General features: G+C 37.5%; 1 protein-coding gene across 4 annotated transcripts in view; it reads right to left on the bottom strand.

Moving 5' to 3' along the window:
- Positions 1-27,364, bottom strand: part of Acaca (acetyl-CoA carboxylase alpha) — a 267,912-nt gene that overhangs the window by 87,022 nt on the left and 153,526 nt on the right. For all 4 annotated transcript variants that reach the window (XM_013118312.3, XM_040749367.1, XM_013118317.3 and 1 more), the window contains 10 exons: positions 26,314-26,337; positions 23,635-23,778; positions 22,746-22,842; positions 21,672-21,779; positions 16,637-16,693; positions 15,969-16,013; positions 9,701-9,742; positions 7,868-8,083; positions 6,482-6,637; positions 3,150-3,353 (listed from right to left, as the gene is read on the bottom strand). In XM_013118312.3, the coding sequence (XP_012973766.2) occupies positions 3,150-3,353; positions 6,482-6,637; positions 7,868-8,083; positions 9,701-9,742; positions 15,969-16,013; positions 16,637-16,693; positions 21,672-21,779; positions 22,746-22,842; positions 23,635-23,778; positions 26,314-26,337 (1,093 nt within the window). The remainder of the gene's footprint in view (positions 1-3,149; positions 3,354-6,481; positions 6,638-7,867; positions 8,084-9,700; positions 9,743-15,968; positions 16,014-16,636; positions 16,694-21,671; positions 21,780-22,745; positions 22,843-23,634; positions 23,779-26,313; positions 26,338-27,364) is intronic.

Raw genomic sequence — 27,364 nt, 5'->3', positions numbered from 1 at the left:
AATGTTAAAAATACTATTAACCAGCAATTAGACTCCTATGTATAACTCAGGAAAAATAAAAAAATTATCTATATAAAGATTTGCAAATAATATCTGGGCATGGTGGCAGATGACTTTAATCCCAGTTCTTAGAAGGCAAAGGCAAGAGTATCTCCTTGAATTTAAGCCCACTTTGGTCTACAGAGTGAGTTCTAGGACAGCCTGAGCAACATAGTGAACCCCATGTCTCAAATAAAACAAAACAAAAAGACAAAAATTTACAAATGCACATTACAGATACATTTCCAACAACCCAAAATTGGAAATAAAACTCCAATAATTGAAAGGATATAAACATTTTGGTAAACCTACAAAATGTAATACTACTCAACAATGAAAAGGAGTATACTCATAATCCTTGCAACATAGATGAGCTTCCAAAACATTATGTTAAACAAAACAAGTAGGATACAGAATAGCTTGAATTGTCTGATTTCATTTACAAGCAACTATAGGACAGGCAAAACTAATCTACAGCAACAGAAAGCAGATCAGTGGTTGCCTAAGCCTGTAATTGGTGCTCTGCCTTTCACTGAAAAGAATGAAAAACTTTGTAGGGCGACAAGAAGTTCTCTAAGAAGCTTTCTATCATGACTGTGATGACAGTTACATATCAAACACAATTGTCAAACTTGATCAAATCAAATACAACAAATGAATCCATTTTTGTACATGTAAGCTATATAAAAATATAAACTTACTAAGGGTGACTTTAAACTGTTCTCTTTAATTTCCTTACTGGAAATCAATTCTTTTAAGTATTGGTCTATCCAAACCTTTTCTCCTTACTTTGGACTGCCTGGCATTGTCCACTAGAGCTTATAAAACAAAAACTATATAAGAAACAAGAGGCCAGTGCTAGTGGCTCATGCCTTTAATCCCAGCACTCTGGAGGCAGAGAAAGGCGAATCTCTTGTGGTTTCTAGGCCAGCCTGGTCCACAGAGTGAGTTCCAGAGCAGCCTCCAAAGCTACAGAGAAACAATGTCTTGAAAAATAAAACAAAACAAAAAGAAAGGAAGAAAGACAGAAAGAAAATGAAACTCCAGCTGGTTAACTTTTCTTCTTATTGTCAATAAACAATGCACTAGGGCAAGAGGTTGGTAGTAATGGATCCTAACTGATGACCAGTTATGTTAGCTTCATTTTCTTCTAGGATGAACATGGTAATTAAAAGTTGGTAGAGGTCATGTTTTACAAGTTTAAAAACATGAACAGGTTTTATTTATACCTCCCACTGAAGGCAGGACTTCTCTTGAAGAACCTTCTCTGATCTACACAGTGGGTATCCTTAGAGTCCTGTACATATTTCACTTTATGATGTCTCTTATATCATAGAAGCATCAATTACTCATCTGTCTTTTCCCATTGACATACATTTCCTAAGGAGGAACTGCTTTGTATACATAGCTCCTGGCAAACTATATGTAGTCAGTAAATATTACATAAGCAAATGAAGAGATGATAAACATGGTTCTGTAGTATCTCAATTTCCTATGATTCACTAAGGAAAGAGTCCAGTGATAAGCACCAAGTAGGCACTGGTGCATGGGAACTGGCTGAGGCTGCTCTATGGTCAGTTCCCATATCTAACATTGCTTACAACCTAGCTTCTACACTGCAGCAAGACTCAGCAACCTCCAGGGCTTTTTAAATATGCTGGTCCCCTTCAGGTCGAGGGTAGCTTATTCACTCTTGCAGATGCCTATTAAGTGTTTATTTTGTGCCAGGTGAAATACTAAATCTCTGCTGAAAGAACCTGTGCCTTTCATGCACCCGTGTCACCACTAACCAGCATCAGGGAAATCTAAGAGCTTTCTAATAAAAGAAATGGAAAAAAGAATAAAGTTATGAAGAAAAAACATTTATCAAAAACATTAAAATCTCAAGTGGCTCTCTTATTTTACAGAAGAATAGGCCTGCCTTGAAGCCATTGTAGAAGTTAATTAAAAGCATCCCTAACCATGGAAAGCCCTGACTGGAAATGTCCTTAAGGTTGTCCTGAAAAACATCACATGCGGCAAAAATTATTGAGCACTCTTTTTCTTGCTCACCCTTGTGCTCTGTGCATGCTGTTCTAACTGCTTGCTTCTTAAAGGATAGATTTCTTTGATCATCTAACTGAGGAGCAAAGAACAAAATAAAAGGTCACTAAGAGAACAGCCTAAACTAGGATTTAAAAAAATTCATCTCCAAAACACAGACAAAAAATGTCTTTTCCACTGCGCGTTGGTGGCGCATGCCTTTAATCCCAGCACTCAGGAGGCAGAGGCAGGCATATCTCTGTGAATTCGAGGCCAGCCTAGTCTACAGAGTAAGTTCCAGGACAGCCTCCAAAACAATACAGAGAAACCCTGTCTCAAAAAAGACAAAACAAAACAAAAAGTCTTTTTCTACTTCCATTAATCTCTTCCCAGGACCAAATGCACAAAACAGTGTATAACCCATGTTTGTGAATTCTGGTCCAAGTCTACCCTTTATCAAGAGTACACCTTTCAAGTATACACCGAAGCCCTAAAATAACATACTACCTCTGAAGATGTTCCCATACCACTGAAAATAGCCCAAATGTTTAGAAACTAAGGTGGCAAGCCAATTAAAATAGAATGTGCTGTCATCATAGAATCAGAATTATTATTCATTTTGCATTTCTACATTCCCAAATTATTTTCCATTGGAAAATGAGTTATAGTTTGTCACTTTGTTCATGTATAGGGATACAGCACTCTGAACTCCATGAAGGAATGGAATAAGGAGTGTACAAGTATGAAGAAGACACTGCTTGGCTCTGCTCCTGATGTGATACTATGCTCAAACTTCCCCCCTTTAAAGGTTGCACTGAGAACAGGAAAACAAATTAGACCAAGAAGTCTAGATTACTTAGCACCAGAGCTCCCTGGAAACAACGAACATCTGAACTGCACAATTACCTATGGAATTGGTTCAGCTGGCCTGTTATTGCTCATCCAATATTTGACAATAAGGTTTCTTAATATGCTTGATCAAGAGGCACAAAGACATTTCCAAATGCAAAGGGTAAACCATGGGATTTTGGGTCATTTTATATGTTGGACCAAATGAAACCTTGGAGGAGTCTATTTGACTACTGTACCTGTGCTGTCCTGGAGTCAGTCACTTCCTTATACAGGCTGATGTCCAAGTAATAGCCAGACTCGTTTGTCAGGAAGAGGCGGATGGGAATTGCTTTTCCAGTTGTTGTCAGGCGAATGTTGATTTTCAGTTCTGCCTGGAGGACGCGCAATTTCCACAGCCGACTTCCATAGCGCATTACCATGCTTCGCACAGATTCTTCAATCTGACAAAGATACAATACCAGTGTAAAACCAAAATACTTTGTAACTAAGATTTGTTTGAACATTTTTGCAAAAAGAGGATTGGAAAAGATGATGGTTTATGGAGATATGTACCACGCATACACCTTACAAAGAGAACTCATACAGTTTATTCTCCCTGTCCCTGTTGGTTTTTATAGTCAATCTGACACAACACAATCACCTGGAAAGACGGAAACCTCGGCTGAAGGATTGCCTTGTTTAGACTGTCTTGATAGATTAGGAGGGTCCAGGCCACCGTAGGCAGCACTATACCTAGGTGGGTGAGTTGGGCTGTATATAATAAGAAAGTTAACGGAGTATGAGCTAGTAAGCAGCCTTCCTCCATGGTGTCTCCTCTAGGTTCCTACCTTAAGTTCCTGTCTTGACTTTCTTCAATTATGGTCTCTGATCTGAAATTAGAAGCTGAAATAAACCATTTGCTTCCCTACATTTTGGTTGTATTTTTTTATCACACCAGGAGAAAGAAACTAGGACACGCCTCAACTTACTCTTGCATGGAACAAGTTAGAAACAATTTCATGCTGGTTTGGTATTTGAGTGGTTTTCTTTGACTACAACCCCCAAATCTGTACAACTCCTTCCCCTTTCCCAATTATATTCATACTCTATATCAAAGATCTGCAATATCTAAAATTAAAAGCCAGGGGATTTAAGAGAAAGCCCCAAATAAGAATAAAATCCCTGGTTAAATAGCTATTAAGTAGCATTTCTATGCATGGTAACTATGTTTCATTGCACTTACAGGACCTTAAATCAACATAGCAATTACCACCATGAGCTTTTTTTCCACAAAATTTTATTAAACTTGATAATGTATGTCTCTTAGTAAATTGCACAAATTAAAGAAAGGCAATTTGTAGGTTGTACCAGAACATTCCCTCTAAACATTAGTGCTCTAAAGTTTGGTCACTGCCAAGTCCAACTAGGATTTACGAAGATAAGATATTACCTCATTTCCCTGAAGCTTTTTACAGAGACAGCATGGTACTCATAGTTTTCAATGTTCAAAAACTTAGTTTTACTGGATATCCTTCAAAGTGACTTTGTGGGTTGGCAAGGTGGTTTAGTGGGTACTTGCCACCAAGCCTGAGAACTTAAAGATCCTTGGAACCCACATGGTATAAGGAGAGAACCAAGTCTCACCAAGTAAGTAAATGCATAAATGGCTTTGCTACTAACATGCTAAAGCATTAACTGTTTCCAATAGGGCTACAAGTACCCAGATTATTCTGAAGTGTCTTTCTAAAGTGTTGTCTCAGCTTCTAGACAGAAAGCCTTGAAATTACCTTACATGCCCCAATTATGGTTTTCCAGTAGCAGGTATCATCCTGCATGAATTTTGTTTCTGTATCATAGAACTTTAACTTAGGATAAGTTTCAAGTAGATAAGTTTCCCATTCATACGATGTGCTTGCTAGCCAATAGATGTTTATCCATTCTTTTTTTGAGAGGATAAAAGCCAACATCTGTGTATGCAGGAAACAACAGTGATCTATGACCAGCAAGGCAGTCTGAGTACTAAGAGTAGGGGCATAGAGCCTGGATGTTTTAAAATGAAATTACTCAAAGACAAAAGACCAATTTAAAAAAGCACAATATCCTAGTCCTGGTGTAAGACTTCTGGCTTTATTGGTGCTGAAGTGAAATCTTACTGTATCAGATGATACAAATTGAGACTCAAAAAACATCTTTCCAAACAGACACAATTATCCCACCATTTGCTTAGGGTTTTAAGGAAAAGCAGCAGGAAACTTTCTTAGGTCTTGGGTACTAAGCTGAAAGGGTAAAATCAGACATGGGGATACAGTTAAGATGGCAGAATGATTGGATAGCATGTATAAAGCACTGGGTTTGATCCCCAGCACTGTATAGCCTAACACTGTATAACCCAGCACAACCTAATCCACCATTATACAACCCAGCATTGTATAATCCAGCATTTAGAAGGTTGAGGGAGGAGGATCAGAAACTCAAGATCATTCTCAGTTACACAGGAAGTTCCAGGCTAGCTTGAGGAACATTTGATGATGTCTTAAAAAAGAAGCAGCAAAAAAATTAAAAAATTAAAAAAAGCCGGGCGGTGGTGGCGCACGTCTTTAATCCCAGCACTTGGGAGGCAGAGGCAGGCAGATCTCTGTGAGTTCCAGGCTAGGCTGGACCGACAGCCTCTAAAACAATACAGAGAAACCCTGTCTCGTAAAACCAAAAAAAAAAAAAAAAAAAAAAAAAAGAAGCAGCAAACGTTCATGACTACAACTGATGTAGAGAAAGGCAGATACTGATTGACTGTCCTGTCCAAATGCACAGCAACACAGGAGAAAGGCAGAAAGATCAGGAATAAAGCCACTTGCTTTTATTCCACCTAGAAGAAAAGCTAAGTACAGAATCATCTTCTTTTCCTCCGTTAAATTGTACAGAACACAGTTTTGAACAGAGCCTCAAAGGCAAAAACCAGATATGTCACATGAAATTCCTTACAGTCAAATTCTCTCACTGTGGAGAAATAGGGTAGACATTTTCAAACACTGTTGCTTCTAAGCAAGGCCACTCATAAGTAGCATTTAATGCAAAGGCAATAATGTAGCCAAAATGTCTAATAATAGCAAAATTAATTACTTTGGATGAGGAATCCTAGGGGACCATATAAAATAGGACCACACAACAAATATAAAACTAGTATCAATGGAGAAGTTCTTATTAAAGCAAATAAGTAGCATAGCACCTTCAGTTTTGAAGAGTTAAAAAAAAAGATTTATTTATTTATTTATTTATTATGTATACAGTGTGATGGCATGCAGATGGTTTTGAGCCATCATGTGGTTGCTGGGAATTGAACGCAGGACCTCTGGAAAAGCAGTGCGTGCTCTTAACTACTGAGCCATCTCTCCAGCCCTTCAGAACTATTTTTAATGGCTAAATAAAGCAATTTTCAGACTGTCCCATGAAACTTGGCCTTACAAGTAGCCTGTAACTTTAAAAAAATTAACAAGTCAACTTTGTAACATGAACACCTGTTTCCAAATCCAAGGGAGCAACATACAAATGAGTCTCTCTGTGGGGACTGACAGAGAAACGGTGAGAAAGGTACCTTTGATGGGTCCATGATGACTGTGGGCACAAAGTTGAGGAAGATGTGGTTACAATCAGTGCGGACATTTGTATTATTAAAAGCAACTTCCAATTCATCCATGGCTTCCAGGAGCAGTCGCTCCCCTTCATTTTGTAGATATTCAAAAGAAGCTTCCTTTATGGGAAGAAAATCACCACGATTAATGTGCTTTAAAAGCAATAAAGAGGGACTGGGGAAGTGGCTCAGTGGGCAAAGTGCTTGCTGGGAAAGCACAAGGACTGAAGTTTAGATCTCCAGGGTTCATGAAAAAGCTGGAGTGGTGCCTGGCCTCTATAATCCCAGCACCAGGGAGAAGTAGGGAATGGAGACAAGTGAATCCAAGTGTTCACTGACCAGCCAGTGTAGCTGAAACTGTAAGCTCTAGGTTCAGTGAGAGACACTGTCTCAAACAAAAACAAACAAGGTGGAGCATGACAGAGGTGCACATGTGGGCGCACACACAAATAGTTATAAAAATAATATGGACAATAACAGACGAAGATATCCTCATGTCAACTTCTGGCCTCCACATGTGCTTGAATAAATAAGGATACATGCAACACATCCCAAACCCAAAGTTATAACTTGAGAAGCAATATAACAAAATTATAAATATCTGGTTACACATTGTTTACCTTTCTCTTGGTTGTAAGTCTTGACTGTAGGAGGCAAGGGCTGGCAGGCTATAGAGTCTCTCTCTACTAGCCCTTTCACCAGCCTCTTAGGATATAATTTCCTTTTAAGGGGTACAGATATTAGGCATCCACAGAACTGAAATCCCAATATGATTATGTTTCATATATGCCAAATAGAGCTCTTTAAAGCTAAAGGAAGCTTATGGCAATGGGATGCAATAGTTAGCATATGAGAAGCTCACACATTTAGACAGGTTTACAATGTGGTTACTGTATTTTTCTCATTATTCATTACCATTACCCAAGTCTTTGTGGTTTTTGTCTGCTAAGCATAATTTTCTTTCTTCAAGTGAGTGCACTAGTACTTCTATTATCAAGAAAAATCAAATTAAAGAAAAAAAAAAACCCGAGCCTTTAATATTTGGAATATTGGAGAAGACAAAGACAAAAGCTTTGATTCAAATAGTAAAACTAGGCCGGGCGTTGGTGGTGCACGCCTTTAATCCCAGCACTCGGGAGGCAGAGGCAGGCGGATCTCTGTGAGTTCGAGACCAGCCTGGACTACCAAGTGAGTTCCAGGACAGCCTCCAAAGCCACAGAGAAACCCTGTCTCAAAAAACCAAAAAAAAAAAAAAAAAAAAAAAAAACCACAAATAGTAAAACTAAGATTTTGAGCCATAACTAACTCTCTGTCCTTTCCCTCATGGATAACTTCCCTTAAAGTACCCACCTTTGTGACCAGATCAGAATGCCTGATGATTGCTCGGACAAAGAACCTGTAGTCAGTCACTTCGGTGCCCACTTCTACCTTAGCTGCACCAAGGTACAAGTGCATCTTGTGATTAGCACATGGAATGGCAGTGAGGTCAAAATTTCTCATCCGGTTCAGCTCTAACTGGAAAGCCAGAGCAGGCTCCAGGTGACGATAAATGCGGTCCTCCTCAAACTGAGTACAAGAATGAGAGGGAAAAACAGCTTACATGAGGCAGTTTCAAAATTACTTTAAGACTGTGTTGGTAAAACAAATTCTTAAGGACTGGACATGGTGGATTCACATCTGTAATCCCAGCACCCAAGAGGCTGAGGCAGTAGGATTATCCAAAGTTTGAGGCTATCATGGGGATTGGAGATGTGGCTCAGAGGTAGAGTATTTGCATAATATGTGGGTTCAATCCCTAGCACCACAATAAACTAAAATAAAATAAAAACTAAAACAAGGCTAGCTTAGGTGACAGGGTGAAACTCCATCTATAAGAAAGAAAGGGAGGGGGCTGGAGAGATGGCTCAGTGGTTAAGAACACTGACTGTTCTTCCAGAGGTCCTGAGTTCAATTCCCGGCAACCACATGGTGGCTCACAACCACCTTGAATGAGATCTGGTGCCCTCTGCTGGCATGCAGGCAGAAGGCTGTATACATCATAAATAAAATATTTTAAAAAATGAGTTGCAATCAGCTTGCAGATTAAATAAAAAAAGAAAAGAAAGAAAGGGAGGGATCTCAAAAATAGAAACGTAAGCTGTAATACACTAATAAGCTCCATTCAGAACTATTACAATAGCTTACATATAGGTGCCCTAGCTGGGCAGTGATGGCCCACACCTTTAATTTCAGCATTTTGGAAGCAGAGGCAGGTGGATCTCTGAGTTGGAGGCCAGTCTGATCTACAGAGTGAGTTCCAGGACAGTCAGGACTGTCACACAGAGAAACCTTATCTTGAAACCAGGACCGTCCCTCATTGCTATCCAAACATCTTATTGTTTCTCAAGTTTTCAACATTTTACGCTTCTACAAATGACGATGTTCATCAAACAATCAAACAAACAAACCCCAAAACAAAATAAAACAAAAAAACAAAGACATAAGCAGATGATCTCTTTGAGTTTTAGGTCAATCAGACCTACATAGAGTTTCAGGCCAGCTAGGGCTACATAAGTAAGATTCTGTCCTCCCCAAAAAAATAAATAAATGAAAACAACACAAACAAAAACTTTCAATTCCCTTATAACTTGTAAAGTATTTAAAGTTGTTGCAATTTAAAAAAAAACCAACCAACTATACAGATTGTGTCACATTAATTAATATCCACTTCATATGACAGTGTTATGGGTTTACCCAAGTAGTATGAAGTACTTAAGAGCAGGACTCCTATCTTATCACGTAATAATAAACAAACATTTTTAGATGACATCTGGCTCTGGGGCATTCTATCCCAATAGTTACATCATCACTTATATACAAAAAGTTCTATAAATACACTTTCTACATTGCTGAATATAAATTGTTTTGCTAGTAAGACTGTCAATTAAATCAACAAAAAAGGAAGGGATACTTTTGAAGTTATTACGTTCCTTGGGTAAACACATTTGATCATTTCTTAAAGTAAATTCTTTCTGAAGAACATGTGTTTTAGATAAAAGAGAAGAGCAACAAGAACCTACTCATAGCACAAAAAGGGGGGTGGGGAGGGAAGGATGGGAGGAGGAGAAAGAGAGGAAGGGGAAGAGGGAGGAGGCAGGAGGAGAACAGGAGAAAAAAAGAGGCAATGGAGTGAATCAGCCTTACCTTATCCCTTGCTCGGAATGTGAAAAATTTGGGAAATTCTCTCTGCATTAAAGAAGAAGGCAAAGTATGTTAGTCTTTCATGGAATGACTTTTGTGGAAACAGCATACAGTATGGGCTCAGTCAAGTATCTAGAAATCAGTTTCCTAAAAAAAAAAAAAAATGTTCCTTATCTGAGTTTACTCCAGGTCAGAGGGACCCTCTGGATACTCCTCACTTTGACCCCATCATCTCCCAAAGAAAAGTTTTCATTTCATTTCACAAGTGGAAGAAAAAGTTTCCTATGTGCTACTCTTAGCACAATCTGGCAAATAAAATCAATATCCCCTACACTACAACCACTGTAATGGACTTACTAATTTCCCAAGCTTCTCCTTAAGAAAACTCTTCAAATGTAAACTAGCCAAGTAAATTTTCAGTCTGTGGTGGTTTGTCCCCACCCCCACTCCAGCACTCATTCTAAAGCCGATCATCTCAACGATTTAATAATAACATTTCAAGACAAAGGAAGTAGTGGATGCTACTTTGGTCACTATTGCTTTGCCTGGGAAAGAAAGGGGTGGGACCAGTGAACTTGAAATCATTAGGTCTTCCTACACAGCATTACACAAGAAAGCAACCAATTTACTAGAACCCTATTAATTAACAAAGATGAATTCAATTAGGAGAGTTCATTAGTTTCTGAAATTTAACTTATTAACACCAAATACCCCTGTTTCTCGGATGGGAAGCTCTCCTGGCAGTGCTGCAATGAGTCATTACTATTTCCTCTCTAGGAGGTTCCATTAGGCACCTTCTTCATTATGAGTGCAATATAATCAAGTGATAGTTGGCATAAAGCAGAGAGACCAGGACTAGCTAGCTACACATTCTTCAGGAGCATGAAGGAAATTCAGACTCAAAATCTACTAGTTGGAGGACACTCTCCGGTACCTTTTAAGGGATCAACCCAAGTTGACAGAGCCCATGCCTTTCAACTCTCAAGCGCAGGGCATTATATTTTTATTCTTGTTATAATCAAAATTTCTTATTTATATGTTTTTCTTTGTTGAGACAAAAAAAAAGTGGGAATTAAGACAGATTAAGACAAAGTAGGAAACAAGGTAAACTCATACTGTAACACTGTGAGTTTTTAATTTACAGAAATTTTTTTTCTTTCTTTCCTTTTTTTCCCATGAGACAGGGTCTCATCATGCCATCCTGGCTTGAAACTGGGGTTGGCTTTGACCTCCACCTGCCTCTGCTTCCCACTGCTAGGAAAGCAGGAAAGCCTCACCATGACTACCTACATTTTCCTAGTATTTTAACTGTAAGATTTAATTTAACAGACTACTAGGAGTTCATTTACCAATACTAGGAGAATCAAAAGGTCTTTAAAAGCCCTTCAAAAGTGAAAGTGGGTTTTATGTATGACTGACATTTTACTAATAGGATTTTGTTCTCAACAATTTTCTGGCACACCTCCTTCTGGCAGCCCCAATGACAGTGAAGCACAGGGGGTAACTTCAAAATTAACTAGGAAGTGGCAGCTGAACTGTCAGTAGATTCCATATTCTAAACTTTACATCTTCTGGTTTTTGTTTAATTCTAGAGAAATCTGGTTTCCAGATTATTACCTAAAAAGTATAACATAACAAAATGAAAGAGAAACAAATCCTTCTGTGGTGTTCTCATGAAAGAAGTCAGTAAAGTCATAAGATAACATTTAAGCACACATCTGCCTGAACTGAGCTGGTACTGATATGTCATTTCTATGTATATTTGTCCCATTTTTACTAAAAAACAAAACAATAATAAGCACAAATTTTTAATAGAAGCTTTCTTTTCCACCAAATCATTTAATCAAAATTGTAGGCATGAAAATCAAACAGTTTGAATGGAAATATCTTCAATGTACAGAATGAAAGAGTTACCTTTTGACAGAGGGCAAGTTATCTGTAAGGTGACAAAACAGATAAACTACATAGTAAGACCCTATCTCAAAAAACAAAACAAACAAAAACCCAAACAAGAAGCAGTAGCCCCTTCCAAATAAACAACAAATGTCCATTTTCATGATACAGAGTTGAGACAGCATCTGAGGTGATAGAGGTAAACCTTCTCCCCAGCTTCTTAGGAAACTTTGATACATAGAAATTTAGAACATTTATAACAGGGGCTGGCATGAAATGTCAACAATAAGAAAGTAGGACTATTGATACATTCATGGGAGACCAGAAGACTGCATACTTTCATAAAAAGTCACTTTGGCACACATAAGGCAAACAAACTACTCCAAAACATCAGGAAAAAAATGAATAAATAAACAAAACCAGGCATGGTGGTGTATGACTTAATTTCCAGCAATTGTGAGGCAGAGGCAGGCCTGTGAGTTTGAAGCCAGCTTTGTCTACAGAGTTCCAGGACAGCCTGGACTGTAAAACAGAAACCCTGTTTCAAAAAACCAAAAGCAAAAACAAAACAAAACAAAAAACCATTCTGATGTTAAGGTTTGTGTAACTTTCTGCATTTCACCTCATCTCCGTGCTGCCAATTTTTCCACTAACAGCACTCCTGTTTATTCCATCTCTAATGTAATTGCTTTCCAGGCATGCTCTAGTGTTATGGGCAAATATCATAATTGAATGTACACAAAGAAAACCCTCTTAGTGTTCTGACACCAAAAAAACAAAAGAATGCAACATTTCTCAGGAAGAAATTATACCCCTGCTGTGTTCTAATCAGCCAACCATCATCAAGACAATCAAAATAATTTGCCTAAATTAGCCAATCAAGACACCCTGCAAATCAGAGAATGTGAAAACCTGAAAGAGAAAGCATCATAGCTGATTATGATACTAATAATCGTGTTAAAAACCTAATGAGATGAAGAAATTGGGAGCTTGCTGGTGCAATTCTCTTTTACCTCAACATGCTGAGAACTAATTATATGGACTGTAATTAAAACAAAACCCCAACCAAACCTGGCTAGTTAATCCACTAGTAAACAACTAACTACCTTGCAAAAAGAAAAGAAGCAAATTAAAACTACTAACTATGAACCATGATAACTGTTTGTGATAGGAAACTCCTCCCTCAAGGACTAAACAATCCAAAATATTTCACCTTACATGGGAGTCATTCACATGTAAACAATCCTGAAAAGATAACTAGCTCTTGGGAAATTTGTGGCAATTTTTAAATCCCACAAACCCTTAAAACAAAAAGAAGACAAAGAAATAAAAAGAAAGAAAACATTTAAACAAAACACAAACTATGTAATTTAGAAGCCAGTCATAACACTTGAACCTCAAGTTTTTGTTTTAAAAGACAGGAAGAAATCCCAAAATACACATTTTAATATCCTTGAAAATATCTTGGCTAAAAAAAACCATAAAGAGAAATCAAAATCTTTAAAGTATAATATATATCAGTTAGCTCTTTCTGATACACCTTTTGGAATTTAAAATCTAAAATATCAGTGTAACTAACCAGGACCTAACAGAGAAGTTCAAGAAGCCAAAACTATAAGGTTGTTCAGGGTGGCACAGGCCTATATAGTTCCAGCACTTGGGAGATTGAGGCTACAGAGTAAGACACCCCCCCCCAACAAAAAAGAATAAGAAAAAGAAAGAAAACAACAACAAAAAACCCAAGCAAATAAAAATCAATTCAAGAAACCTTTTCTTTTCCAGCCGTTCTTTGCTTCATATTGAAGAGACTTGAAAACAGATTCCAAGTCTTTATTGGTGGCGTAAGAGCTGTCTTATACCAAGGGTCCGTGTATAGAGTCAAGCAATCAAGGCAGAAGCAGACACACCAGTGTTCAGCTTTCTGGGGACAATCATGACTGCACAATGAAGTACTGAGATGCTTGTGGACTTCACTGGTATCAGAATAAATACCTCACAGTACAACTGCACTCTATGAATCCCTCTTTTGTCTGGTCCTTATTTGTCTCATGGTTCTAGGAAAGTCCAAAAAGAGTCATGCTTTTGAAATAGCAGTTTGTTTCATTTCACACCAACCAATGTTTTCTTAACAAAACTTTGTAACCTTTCTCCTCTCTTTGCCACACATGGACACCTTCTCTGTTCTATTCAGTAATACAGGGATTTCACAGTGTAGAACAGAGAGAGTTGCATACATCACTGTGGATTACCAAGAAGCCAGCAAGATCAAGGGATTCATCTCTAACACTCCTGGAAAGCTTCCTCTTTTTCACACTACACTAACTATGGCCAAGCACATATCAAACAACATGACAGAGGCTATGCATTCTTCGTGAATGGCAAGCTATCACCACCAGAAAAACTAAGAGCAGTACTGTAGTCCTGGACTTGTACAATTCCTGCCAAGGTTCCCTAGAGTTCAGTAACAGTTGCCCTTGTTCCCCTGACTCCCCCAAACCCAATAATCATTTCTGAGAAGTCAAACATGAAAGTGTCTCACTCCTTAAAGCGAATTCAGCCCACAACTACACTTTAAATTTTCACGTGGCTCTAAAGCAGCCTTATCTACATGAAAAACAAAGGCATTTATAATCTCACTGATTTCCCACTTGATGCTACTGTAAATGAAAACTGGATTAATAACAGCTAGAAGACCAGCCTGCTAGTGTCATTAACTAGTAGATTTGGCCTACACACATATGCAACCTGAATTCAGAAATATGAGAAAGGGAAGAAAAAAAATTAAAGCAGTTAGATAGACTCTATGACATGCTACAGATTCAGAAACAAAGATTTTTTTTGTAATTGTTTTTGTGGTTTTATTATTGTTTTATTTAGTGTGTATTTCATATATATTGTAATGAGAACAAAGAATTTTAGTTTTTTGAAAATTATAGGGAACAGTTTTATTTGACTATGGAATCATTATAGGAAACCAATCACTGTACCATAGATGACACTATATGCACTCAGCAAAAAGTAAAATAATTATACAAATTCATGTCAGTCTTTAATAATATGCTATTATTCCAATATCAGTGATAAAAGTGAGTTTACCAAATGTTTAGGAGCCTAGCCCAATTCTGACTGCACGTACAGGGCCTGGCTTCTGGCATGTGTACCTTAGTTCTGAGAGTTTATTCATGGGCACTCATATTCTATCCCCAAGTATCAATTTTATTCTCTAAGCTCCTGATTTTTCTTTCCTAAAGCCCCAGGGTTCTCTCTAAGCTCCTCATACTTCTCCACTGACTCCAGTTTCCTGTCTGAAGTTATTGATTGATATATACCTGCACTCTGCTGGACTTCCTGACATCAATAACACAAGGGAGTGTGCGGTCCACAACATTTCCTAAAGCATCTCAGAAAAATCTTAGCTGTTTAGCTTGCAGGGGAGGTTCTCTCCCTTCTCTATAGACTAATAGATCAGCAAGTTGACTGCATGAAGGGAAAAAAATATCAAATGCACTGAGTTTAGAAAGCCCTTTCTGGAACCCAAAATGTTACCTGCTCATTATTAAAAATGAGCAGTACTTGAATAACAGCTTAATTGTCTTAATTGCTACAATAAATAAATGGAAATAACAAGAACAATAAAAATTTCTTCAGTAAAACCAAGACTTCCTAATACCCTTGGAATCTTACTTAACTATACAGAAGCAATTTGTAATGAAACATTTTGACTATAAATCAGTCATTTTGAGTGACATCATAAATGCAGGCTAGATTTCTGGTGATACTATCTCCATACTATGATCTCAGTGTAAAGTAAAGTTCAGATGCCTACTATTAGCTTAACTTTCATTCCAATAAAAACATTAACTTTACAAAATCGAATACTTAACTCAGTTAAATGGGAGAGCAAAGAGAATACTTAATATTTATTTACTTATGCTCTTGGAATTAACGTAAAAATTGCAACTTGAGCTCTACAAAGGCATTTTAAACAATAAATTGTGAGCTCCAGAATTGAGGTTTCTTGATATCAGAACTTGTACCCATTTTTAGTAGAAACTAAGACTTCAAGTATAACTGGTACTGTTTTTTGACTGACCCACTGTATGCACAGGGGAAATGACTGGTGAGTTCCTACTTCTTGTTCAACAGAGGCAATGTACATGCTCATTCTTATATATATCTCAGAGCTACATGGAGATTTCTAACTCAGTGTTTAAAAAAAGAAGAAATTTACCCTAGGCTATTAGATACAATTACAAATTCATTCCCATACTTTAGAGGAATCATGCTCAAGTCTAGCCCTTCCACAAAACTCAGCTATAATCTCTTTAAGTAATCAGTGACAAACATAAAACCTGTGGTAGTTGATGCCTTTACTTACATGAAATCTCTGATCCACCTCACAGTTGACCTGTTTCCTGAAATCCTTTCAAATAAAAAAAATGGAAAGAGAAGAATAAATTAGCATTTGGCAATTAGTACAAATACTGGAAACAAACTGAGTAACAGATGACTTTAGAAAATCCTTCCCAGTCGGGAGTTGGTGGCGCACGCCTTTGATCCCAGCACTAGGGAGGCAGAGATAGGTGGATCTCTGTGAGTTAGAGACCAGCCTGGTTTACAAGAGCTAGTTCCAGGACAGCCTCCAAAGCCACAGAGAACCCCTGTCTCCAAAAACAAACAAACAAACAAACAAACAAACAAAAAAACAAAGAAAAGAAAAAAATCCTTCCAAGAATCCCAAATATTATCAAAAAGCCTTTTAAAAATTAAGTTTATAGAGAAATAGCTGTTTCTTTACATAGAACCTATAAATGACATACTATGGTAACTCCATTTCTTATCTTTAAAAATGTTGTGGTGTGGTGCAGGCACTTGGGAGGTAAAGGCAGGCTATGAGTTGGAGGCCAGTCTGGTCTACGGAGTGAGTTCCAGGACAGCCAGAGAGTTGTTACACAGAGAAACCCTGTCTCAAAAACAAACAAAACAAAACCCAAAAAATGTAGTGACAACATAAACGATAGATAGATGAAATTCAAATGTCAATACCTTTTGTGCAACTAGGAACGTGAGTCGCCGGATCCCATGCTCAACCAGAGTAGCTTTCTATGAACAAACACATAGAACATAAGAGAGATGACAACCAAATTTTACCTTACTTAGTCTTCACAAGAGTCTGACTGGAATAAGCACCCTTTCTGGCCCTTACCTCAGAACATTCAAAATTAGAAATAAATTTGAACATTGCTCCTGGAATTAAGTGTTAGGAATAGAGGTTCTATTGATCAGGAGGGAAGGGAAAGAGAACTCTTGGAGAAACAAGTCTTAGAGCTAATTCATCTCCAGTTAAAACATACTGGGATGCTTAGTATTAACTGTCTATGTGACAATCTAGAATAATACAGGAAGAGTCTCAATGTGGGACTGTCTTGATCAGGATGATCTGCAGGCATGTGTTTGTTTTTTTTGTTTTGTTTCAGTTTGGTTTTTCTGGTTTGGCTTTTCAGGACAGGATTTCTCTGTGTAATAGTCCTGGAACAGAGATCTATCTGCCTCTGTCTCTGAATGCTGAGATTAAAAACATGTGCCACCAACACCCAGCTTATACGTGTCTTGAACTCCCAAACCTAAGCTTTCCTCAATTCTGTACTGTTTGTTTCCTTCATAAGGCAAAAAAAATAATAAATTTTAAATGTCCATACAAAGGAGTACATGGTAATAAGCAGGAAAGCAATCCCATCAATTGAATGACTTGGGAGAATTCATGAATAATACAAAGAAAAAGAAACAAACTTTTACAGCCCTCAGCAAGACTGTGGTTGGATTATATTCCTAGCTATATACCAGTTTATAAACAAATTCTTTTTTTAATCATTCAAATTTCATTTATTGGGGCTAGAGAGATAGGTCAGTGGTTAAAACCCATCTTCCAGAGGACATAGGTTTGATTCCCAGCACCCAAATGGCAGATCATAACCAACTATAACTCCAGTTGTAGGGTATCCAACATTTTCTTCTTGCTTCCATAGGCCCTAGACATAGCACACAAACATACATGTAGGCAAAATACTTATACACATCAAATAAAATTAAAAATTACTTGTGTGTATGTGTCTATATGGATGTGGGTCCTAGGGACTCAAAGCTGGTCATCAGGCATGGAGGTAGGTATCTTTACCCACTGAGACATCTTGCAGGCTTCCAATTCTTAACATCCAAGATAATTCTTAACATCCAAGATAATATGTAAGGTTTTTGTGTTTTTTGATCTTTTTGTTTTTCTCTATAGTTTCTTTGTATATAGTCTTGGCTTTCCTGGAACTAACTTTGTATATCAGGCTGGCCTCGAACTCACAGAAATCCACCTGCCTTGCCTCCTGAGTGCTGGGATTAAAGGCGTGAATCATTATGCCTGGCAGTTTTTTTGTTTTGTTTTCTTATAAAGAAGCATGTTTCAGGGCTGGAGAAATGGTTCAGTGGTAAAGAGCACTAATTGCTCTTTCAGAGGACCCAGGTTCAATTCCCACCACACACACACATGGCAGCTAACAACTGTCTGTAACTCCAAAATCTGACCTCTTACACATGCAGACAAAACACCAGTGTAAATAAAATAAGAATAAATAACTTATTTTAAAAAAGAAGCATATTTCTAGGTCATTTCCTCCTATTTCTGGATTTCTGCTATGGTATTACTAAGAAATAACATTACTACTATTGGTAGTATAAGCAAAAACTAATAGCAAAACTATATTTCTTATAAACAAACTTCCACAATAAATTTCTATGAAAAATAAAAGTAAACTTTAGTCTACCCACATTTAAAAATTATCCACACTGTCATCATACTCTTCAGTATAAATAAACAAATACGGATATTACAATAAAGATAACATGTGCTAAAAGAAAGGAGATGTGAAAATGTTCTCAGTATGCTGAGCAACAGAAACACTGCAGACACCAACAAAGAATTCCACTACAGCTGAGTTCTTCAAAAACAAGCATCAATAGCTATGTTCGGGCAAGGGAAGAAAATAACTTTAATAATGCCATGATTTAAAATCAAAATTGTTATTGCTTTTAAAATTCCACAAGTGGCTGACAATAACAGCAGAGCAACAGGATTCTGATTACATTGTAATAATGCAGGTCTCACAGCAAGTCCACAGCTATTACCCAGCGATTAGGCGTCATCACCTGGAGAAACTCCATTTACACTGACTGCTTCAATCTCCTCTACAAGTCATTTACAAATATATGATCCTAATTTCTGTGAGAGAAAAAAAGACATGCTGGGACTAGAAGATTATTTGGACAATTTGGATCAACCTATTTGATAGTTTAATGTGTGCTTTAAAAATAAACTTTTTCTAAACTGCTAGAAGTATGATTATGAAGTGAAAAACAAAACGAATTATTACTCCAGTTTTTTTCAAAATTGCTTTTCCCTCCTCTTCTCAGTTTATTTTAAGAATATGTAGATGAAAATAGCAAATATTCCAAGGTAAGCAACTTAACTGATGCTTTCTCTAGGCTCCTAGTGTTAGCATTCTGCCCTGACCTTTCTTAATGCCTTAGGCAATGACACTAGATTTCCCTTTGCCTCAATGTATGAAAATGAAGCCACCTCTTTAGATCACTGTATAAGGGTATTACAATGCTTAGGTTTTAGGAAAACAAAAAGCCTAAAGTTGTGAAAACACAATCAAATACAGGTCATTTGCAACTAAAAAAACCTAGACAGAAACTTTTACTGGCTTAGTCTTTGAAGCAGCTACTATTGTGTACATCAGGACTCCTCCACTGAGGTAACCTTGGTTACTGGTTGAAGGTTGACTTTAGGTAGTCATAATGTACTTCTTTGGAAGAACAATCTCCTTGTGTTGGCCACTGCAACACCCACATCAGTTCACCCACTGAGAGTGTCAGAGTAAATGCTGACTCGTCTTAATTTCTATCATTTTCTTCCTAGGTATCTAGAACATTAGTATTACCTGATATGAATGCCAAGGGCACTAATTTTTTAAAGTGCTGAATTAATTTTAAAACGTCTACCGAGTTCTTTATGGTAAACACTAAGTACTACCCCTTCAAATGTAACACACAGATATGACCATTAAAGGCAGTTTAAGAATACACTTTGGCATCTATCACATATCAAGAGAACAGCTCAATAGTAGAGCAGTTGCCTGGTATGCAGGAGGCTAGGTATTTCTATCCCCAGTATCATCATCACTGTTCATTACTGTCTTAAACATGCCTATTCAGTTGCCCTAACTAGATTCTACAGATATAAAAATGTATCATCTTCCAAATCTCCTGGATCAGGCATGAAAGCCTTTGCTCCATCATCTTTCACTTGCTCACAAAACAGCATTAATTAACCTCTCAGAATGTGAACTTTCCATGTGTACAACTAGAATAACTCCTAACTCATGTTAAAACTTGTATGATTGGCCGGGCGTTGGTGGTGCACGCCTTTAATCCCAGCACTCGGGAGGCAGAGGCAGGCGGATCTCTGTGAGTTCCAGGGCCAATCTGGTCTACAGAGCTAGTTCTAGGACAGCCTCCAAAACAATACAGAGAAAACTTGTCTCAAAACAAAAGCAAACAAACAAAAAAAAGTGTATGATTGTAGAAAAGTGAAAATAAGTTGAGGCAGAATTTCTTTATAAATAAACATTACTGTTGTTTTAAAAATGTAAACTGCCAGTTATCTCAAATACTTGGGAAGTAAAGGCAGGTATAACTCTTCGAGTTTGAGGCTAACATGGTATACATAGTGAGTTCTAGGTAGTTGGTGCTACATAGTGACATCTTGCCTCAGAATAACAACAACAACAACAACAACAACAACAACAAAAAACCCCTAAAACAAAAAAAAAACAAAACAAACAAACAAAAAACAACAAAAACTATATATGTATGTATGTATGTATGTATGTATGTATGTGCATGCATACATGCTGATCAACTGGTAATTTAAAAGATAAAGTTAGTTTAGCTACTCAGTCCTATCAAGGAAGTGAAATCTGATACAATTCTCACAGAACTGAAGGAGAGGGAAGGGCACATGAGAGACAGGAAAACACCTCAGGAGAGAGGTAATGATGATGAGAATCTAAGGGTTGAGTATACAGTTTGATTGCAATGTGGAATATACTCAAGTGACAACAACAACAAACCCTGAAAAGGAAGCTGCAAGTACTGCAAATATTTTAAAAGGGGTGGGGGGAAGAAAGAGTATAGAAAAAAAAAACCTTCGTGGACTTGGGCACATGTGGAGTTTGTCACCAAAGGGATATATTCAGCAGTGAGTTCAAGACTGAACAAGGAAAGTTCAAAACTGAATCTCAAGCCGGGCGTTGGTGGCGCACGCCTTTAATCCCAGCACTCGGGAGGCAGAGGCAGGCGGATCTCTGTGAGTTCGAGGCCAGCCTGGTCTACAGAGTGAGTTCCAGGACAGCCTCCAAAGCTACAGAGAAACCCTGTCTCGAAAAACCAAAAAAAAAAAAAAAAAAAAAAAAAAAACTGAATCTCTAAAACAGATTAGGAAATATCTGAAGTCTTATCATAAAAAGATATTCACAATAGATAATTAAATTACTTTGGAATTTTCTTCCTGTAGGTAAAATTAGCCATAGTCTTGAGAGTTATGATAAAAAGACAATCAGCTGGGCAGTGGTGGTGCAACACTCGGGAGGCAGAGGCACACGGATCTCTGAGAATTTGAGGCCACAAAGTTACACAGAGAAACCCTGTCTCGAAAAGAATCTAAATAAATAAATAAAAATAAAAAAAAGACAATAAATGAAAAACCTTACAAGTAAGCCAGGCAAGGTGGTGTGCACCTTTAATCCCAGCCCTCAGGAGGCAGAAGCAAGTGAATCTCTGTGAGTTCAAGGCCAGACTGATCTACAAAGTAAGTTCTAGGAGAGCCAGGACTGTTACACAGAGAAACCCTGTCCAGAAAAAAATCAAAATAAAAAAATCACAAAACCTTACAAGTAGAAACTGATGAAAGGAAGGCTATGCAACCAGCAGGAAAGAGCCACCACCACTTTTTACCCAACCTAAGACTCACATTTTGCTGTGTGAACTCTCTGAACATAGCTGCAAGCCTGTCATCCTCAATATCACCATCAGTCTTGATAGCCACGTTCAGAATGTGTATTGGTTCATCCCTGGGGGCCTGTAATCCAAGAATACAAACCAAAGAAGATTATGAGGCTGGCTGCTACAGAAGCTGGAAGAAGTCACAGTACCTGGTAGAACAAAAACAAACCCATAAGATACTCTGATTTGTTATTCAGTAGTAATAAGCATACTCAAACTACTGTCCAACTGTCACAGTAGAGCTAAATAAAACACAGAAGACATCAAAGGCAGAAGTTTGAGGTGGCTTCAAATCTTGAAACAAACTTGAAGGTCACAGTATCTCCAACAAAATGGAACTAAACAATCTGCATGCAGGAAAGAAAGCACTGTAACATAGCCCCACTTACTTCACTTTCTTATATGTTATCAAACCATAGGAAAATAATGGAGGGAAAGAACAGAACATTCATTTACTAAGAAATTAGAAGGAGGGATTTAATAAAAGGATACCTTTAAAAACAAAATGTCAAAGTCCAACATTTCCTGAGGACTATTATAGTACCATATATAAAGACATAAGCTATCATTGTGTGGTAACTCCAGAAACTAAAAATATCTTTAAAGCAACATTAGGAGACCCAGAGGCAGCTCTAATGGATCTACATATAATAGAGCACATTCTCCACTACAGACTTCAAAATTAAGATAGTACTTCATAAATTTATAATTTATATCCATTTATTATTTTACAAAGTATTTTTGAAGAGACATACAAAATCAAGTAATATAGCATAGTATAAAAAGTACCATTCAAAGTCAGAAATATATAATGTAGTACAAGTTCCATGTCTGGTAGTGGTGGCAGTGGTGGCGCACATCTTTAATCCCAGCATTGGGGAGGCAGGGGCAGGTGGATTTCTGTGAGTTCAAGGCCAGCGAGTCTATAGAATGAGTTCCAGGGCAACCAGAGCTTCACAGAGAAACCTTTGTCTCGAAAAACCCAACAAAACAAGTCCCACGTCGGAGAGAGCAAAGTAGTCTTCTAAAGGGAGTACCATACCTTGTCCTCATCATAGAGTGATGTATGACCAGACTCTGGGAATGTGGGGCTTTGGGGTGGGGAGTCACAGAAGCACCCCATTATTTCATCAAAGATCCTAAAAAAAAAAAATCAGAGAAACATCCACAATAAAAACTCAGGTGGCAGGAAACTAGCGCTGCCATGGAAGCTCAGTCTAAAAGAATAATCTACCCTGTAGTATGCTCAAGAGTCAGCAGAATAGAAATACCAGTAGCTAGAGATGACATGCAAAATATCACCAAGTGGCAGAAATTAGGAGGATGGATTGGTTAAACTTTAATAAACCATATATATTTTTCTTTTAAAAATGATATAAAGCTTTTTTGGTTTGGTTTGGTTTTCATATGTAAGATATGTGCAGTGCTGTCATCATCGCTCTTAAAGTAACAGAAGGAGCCAGGGACTGGAGCAGTGACAGGCCAATGTAATTACCCCTCCCCCTAGGGTAATGCATCAGTATACATCAAGAGATAGACGCTGAATGCATTTAATCAAAAGATGTATCGTCTCTAGTGGGGCTCACTCTAGTGTTGTGTTTAATTTCTCCTGACATTTCACTCATCACAGAGCAGACAGCTTCTCTGTTAGCTCCTGAGGAAAAGATGATTTTGTTTGTTTCTTTTCTTTTCTTTCTTTCTTTTTTTTTTTTCCTGACCAGGCTTTATACTGCAAAGAGAGGCTGAACGAGGAGTAGAAATCAGGAGATATCTATTTCTCTGAGGGCATATACAGCAAAAGCTATATCTCTTTGGCTGGCTCATGGCTCTTCATGGAAAGCTTTATTTTTCAGAAAGGTGAGACTCCCCCCCCCAAAAAAACTAGGAGTACATGGCTTCCCTTTTACAGACACAGTCCCATAAAACCTTACCTGACAAAATCTTCAAAGGTTCGGAAAGAGACCATTCCACCCATCCGCTGACACGGAGGAGTGAAGGAGTTGTCCAGCAGAACATCGCTGACACTAGCTACATGAGTCATGCCATAGTGGTTGAGGTTGGAGGCAAAGGACATTCTAAACAGCAATTCAATAGATCTCATTAGAAAAGGATCATGGACAGGGAGACTAATAAAAGGGAAAAGGAGTGTGGAGAAAACTTTCTTGTAGGGTCAGGTTGCAGAGCAGATATGGTTTTTGTTGTTGTTCATTTTCCCCCCACTACAGATAAGGCTGTAGCAAGATTCATATTTCATTTGAATTTTTCAGCACTATATTTCATCATTCCAAAGTCCTTAGGAATCTAAGGACTACCAGGGATTTTATGGTAGTTTTTAATACAATGATAGGAATATATTGGGTGAATGAGCAGTACTTAGGGGCTAAAAACCATCCTGCATCTTCTCCATCTCCTTTTCTCCTTTAAAAAAAAGTAGGCAAGCCAAATGAGTTGCAATTATTTAATACTTAAGACTTTTTCCCCTTAAGAATAGTAATAGGTCAAACATTCCCAGATATAGTTTTATAAATATCAAACAGTAAAGAATGATGTGGTTTAGTAAATAATTATAGCAATTTATTATTTATGGAACAGAAGTCCTCAAAAGGAACTTTATTGAGGTATTACCCTTTCTACTAGTAGACTGACAGATATGTATTGACTATAGTTCTCCCTTTTTGAAAGAGTTTTAGCCCATAATGCAAAAATTCCTTTTTAAATTTAAAAACTTTTCTACTAGAGGAAAAATATCTCCACTAAAAGCCTTATTAACTTCTAGCAAGATACAAAGGTAGAGCATTGGTCTCAAAGTATGTGTAAGCATAACAAGCAGTTGCTAAATGGAAATGCTTGAAGAGAATTGAATTGATTTGTTCAATCTAAATCCATAATGAGTATGAATATTCTTTGATGCATCTCAGCAGAATGTACTCATAAATAATATCATAAGGTATTAATGAATGACCAATCAGGACAGCTTGTTAGGAAGGACCAAGCTAAAGGATGCCTCCAGGATTTGTCTGACACATTACTGGCATATTGATCTGAAATAAATTCAGAGTAAAATGATGACACCTGCACTTTGGAAAACTATTTAAAAATCTCCCTGAAGAACACTACCTGCAATGTTACAGGAGGAAAAGAGAGCACTGTAGCCCAGGCCCCACAGAAAATCATATTTATAAAAGACAATGGGATGCTTTATAGTATGGGGATGCTGCTCACACAGACTAAAGAGACTGACACTCCTGGTTTTTATCCTTTTGGTAAGTGATGATGATAGGAAAGGAACTTCATCTTTCAACAGTATTGGGAAGTAGAATGCAGATTGAAAGAGGAAACCATTGATACCATGAGCAAAACAAACAAATGAAGCACACATCAAGCAAGTCTTATACATGGTGCTCACTAGAAATTTGGATTCTGAGCTGCATTAACTCAGAAATGCTATTACCCTGATTTCTAGGATCACCAAGTACATTTATCAAAGGAGCAAGTTTGTGAGGCATCTTTTCTATTTGCCTATTATATGACAGGAAAGAGACAAAGGGTTCCAGATATCATTTAAAAGGAACTCCCTCTAAATAAGCTAACAGGCTGTGTTTGTGGCAAAACATAGGGTTAAATATCTTTTTCACTTGATGGAACCCCATGGGAAATACATACATGATTCAGTTTCCCTCTACTACTGTGCTTGTGGGCCAGAACAGCCCAGGTTGGCAGAAAAGAACCAAGCTTACTCTCTAAGGGAAGACCAAGAGCTTACAAAAACACACTCTTTGTTTTCCACATTTAAATAGAGACAAGACTACAATTTGTTTTTACTTAGTATTTTAAATGAGTTTTAAAATGTAAGATTATAAATATTTTCACAAGTAGGATCTACAAAGAATTTGCCACCACTTGTCACTGCTTTAGCATTTTGTGGATTTAATCCAGTCCTCTCAAACTTGCATGTGACCTTGCCTGGTTGAGGAAGCCAGAGAAATGTAAAACATATACTAAAGTAGCGCTCAAATATTTTGGCTTGTAAACTTCTTCAAAAGACTCGATGTAACAAAACTTAATATTTTTTCCAATGATAATCTTATAGGTATAAAATAAAATTACTTTTAAATCACAATACTTTAACATTTTAGAAAAATAGTAAACAAACTGATGAAACATGAGATCAGCTATTTCTGGATTTTCACTCTAAAAAGAGAAGCAAAATTAGAGAAACTATAAATTGAAAAGAAAACAAAAACTGTGAACAATTTGCCAGGCTAAGAGTAACCCTTAGGGTTTCTCCTCTGAAAGCCCCAGCTGTAATGTGAACTCAGCAAGATATTACCAGCAATGCTGAACATCGGCCCACACTATCCCTCTCACACGGAGCTCAATGTGGTCTTTGCCACACTGACACTTTTCAAGTACATTTAGTACAGCTGAAGACATGTTTTCTGAACAGAAAGGGCAACTCGGCGTGTCCAAGGGGAAACCAAGGATTCCCTAGCAGAAGATAACATATTAGAGCTTGTTGACTATAGTATCATTTTTTTCTTGTTTCACTATTTTAAGTTATGGGGAAGGGGAATCACTTTTAATTGAAAAAGAAACTAAATATACGGTACCTGTTAAGCGTGGGGATGTTCCCTCTGTAATTAAACAACCACAGTTAGTCACTGATAGGTTAGTGAAAGCCATAATAAAAGAATTGTCAGAGTAGATACAGACCAGTCACCAGGAGCTCCAGTTTAGCTGCTCTGGCATCAGCAGATGTAATTAAGTGCTCATTACCTTTCAACGCCCAGGGTGCCTCCAAAGAGGCATCCTCCTGACCTACCTCACTACAGCAGCTGTTGAGGAAAGAGTCCAGATGTATTTACCATACATTTTAAAAAAAATAACTGTCATTACATAAAAAAATAATGTGGAATAGTGGTAAAATATGGACTGGTAAAAAGTCAAGCTATATTACATGGCACATTATCTTAATGTGTAACATGAAATATGATCCTTGAGAAAATTTCTAGATTATTCATTGCTCCTATTACAAAGGAGCAATAAGAAGTTGGTTCCATACCTCCTCCTGCCTTGTTTTTCTGGGATATGTAATGGACCTACAGTTTCCTCTAAGGAAATGAATCTACTGATGCTAACACTCTGAATTCAGTCACATTCTTCCTCTCTAACAGGCAGCAGGTAGCTTAGGGCACAGGATTTTATGAGTACTGAAAATCCTGAGGAATCTTAAGTTATACTACTTTAAATGAGTGTAGGATAATTCTTTTTAATTGTTATTAACTTGAAAACTGTAGTTTCATAAATAAAACTGCACCTAACTTTGACTAGTTTTAACTTCCTTATAAAGGATGTGCCAAACTCATGAAAGAAAGATTGAGGAAGGTGGTGGTGGTACACACCTTTAATCCCAGCACTAGGGGGAAGCAGAGACAAGCTGATCTCTGAGTCAAGGCCAGCCTAGTCTACAGAGTGACTTCAAGGACAGCTAGGTATACAGGAAGACCCTGTCTTGAAAAAAGCAAAAAAACAAACAAACAAACAGACTGAGCTACACAAAGGGGAAATAAGAAAAGATTCTTGAATTCTCATTGGTATTTGAAACTATTTCTCAGAATTTTGATGTCAGATACTTCCAAACAGAAAATAAATCAAACAAAA

Source organism: Mesocricetus auratus, unplaced genomic scaffold (assembly GCF_017639785.1).
Source record: "Mesocricetus auratus isolate SY011 unplaced genomic scaffold, BCM_Maur_2.0 Super-Scaffold_100007, whole genome shotgun sequence".
In the NCBI taxonomy this organism is placed as follows: domain Eukaryota; kingdom Metazoa; phylum Chordata; class Mammalia; order Rodentia; family Cricetidae; genus Mesocricetus; species Mesocricetus auratus.
Note: the sequence above shows the minus strand (reverse complement) of the source record. Positions and strands in the feature narration are given on the sequence as shown.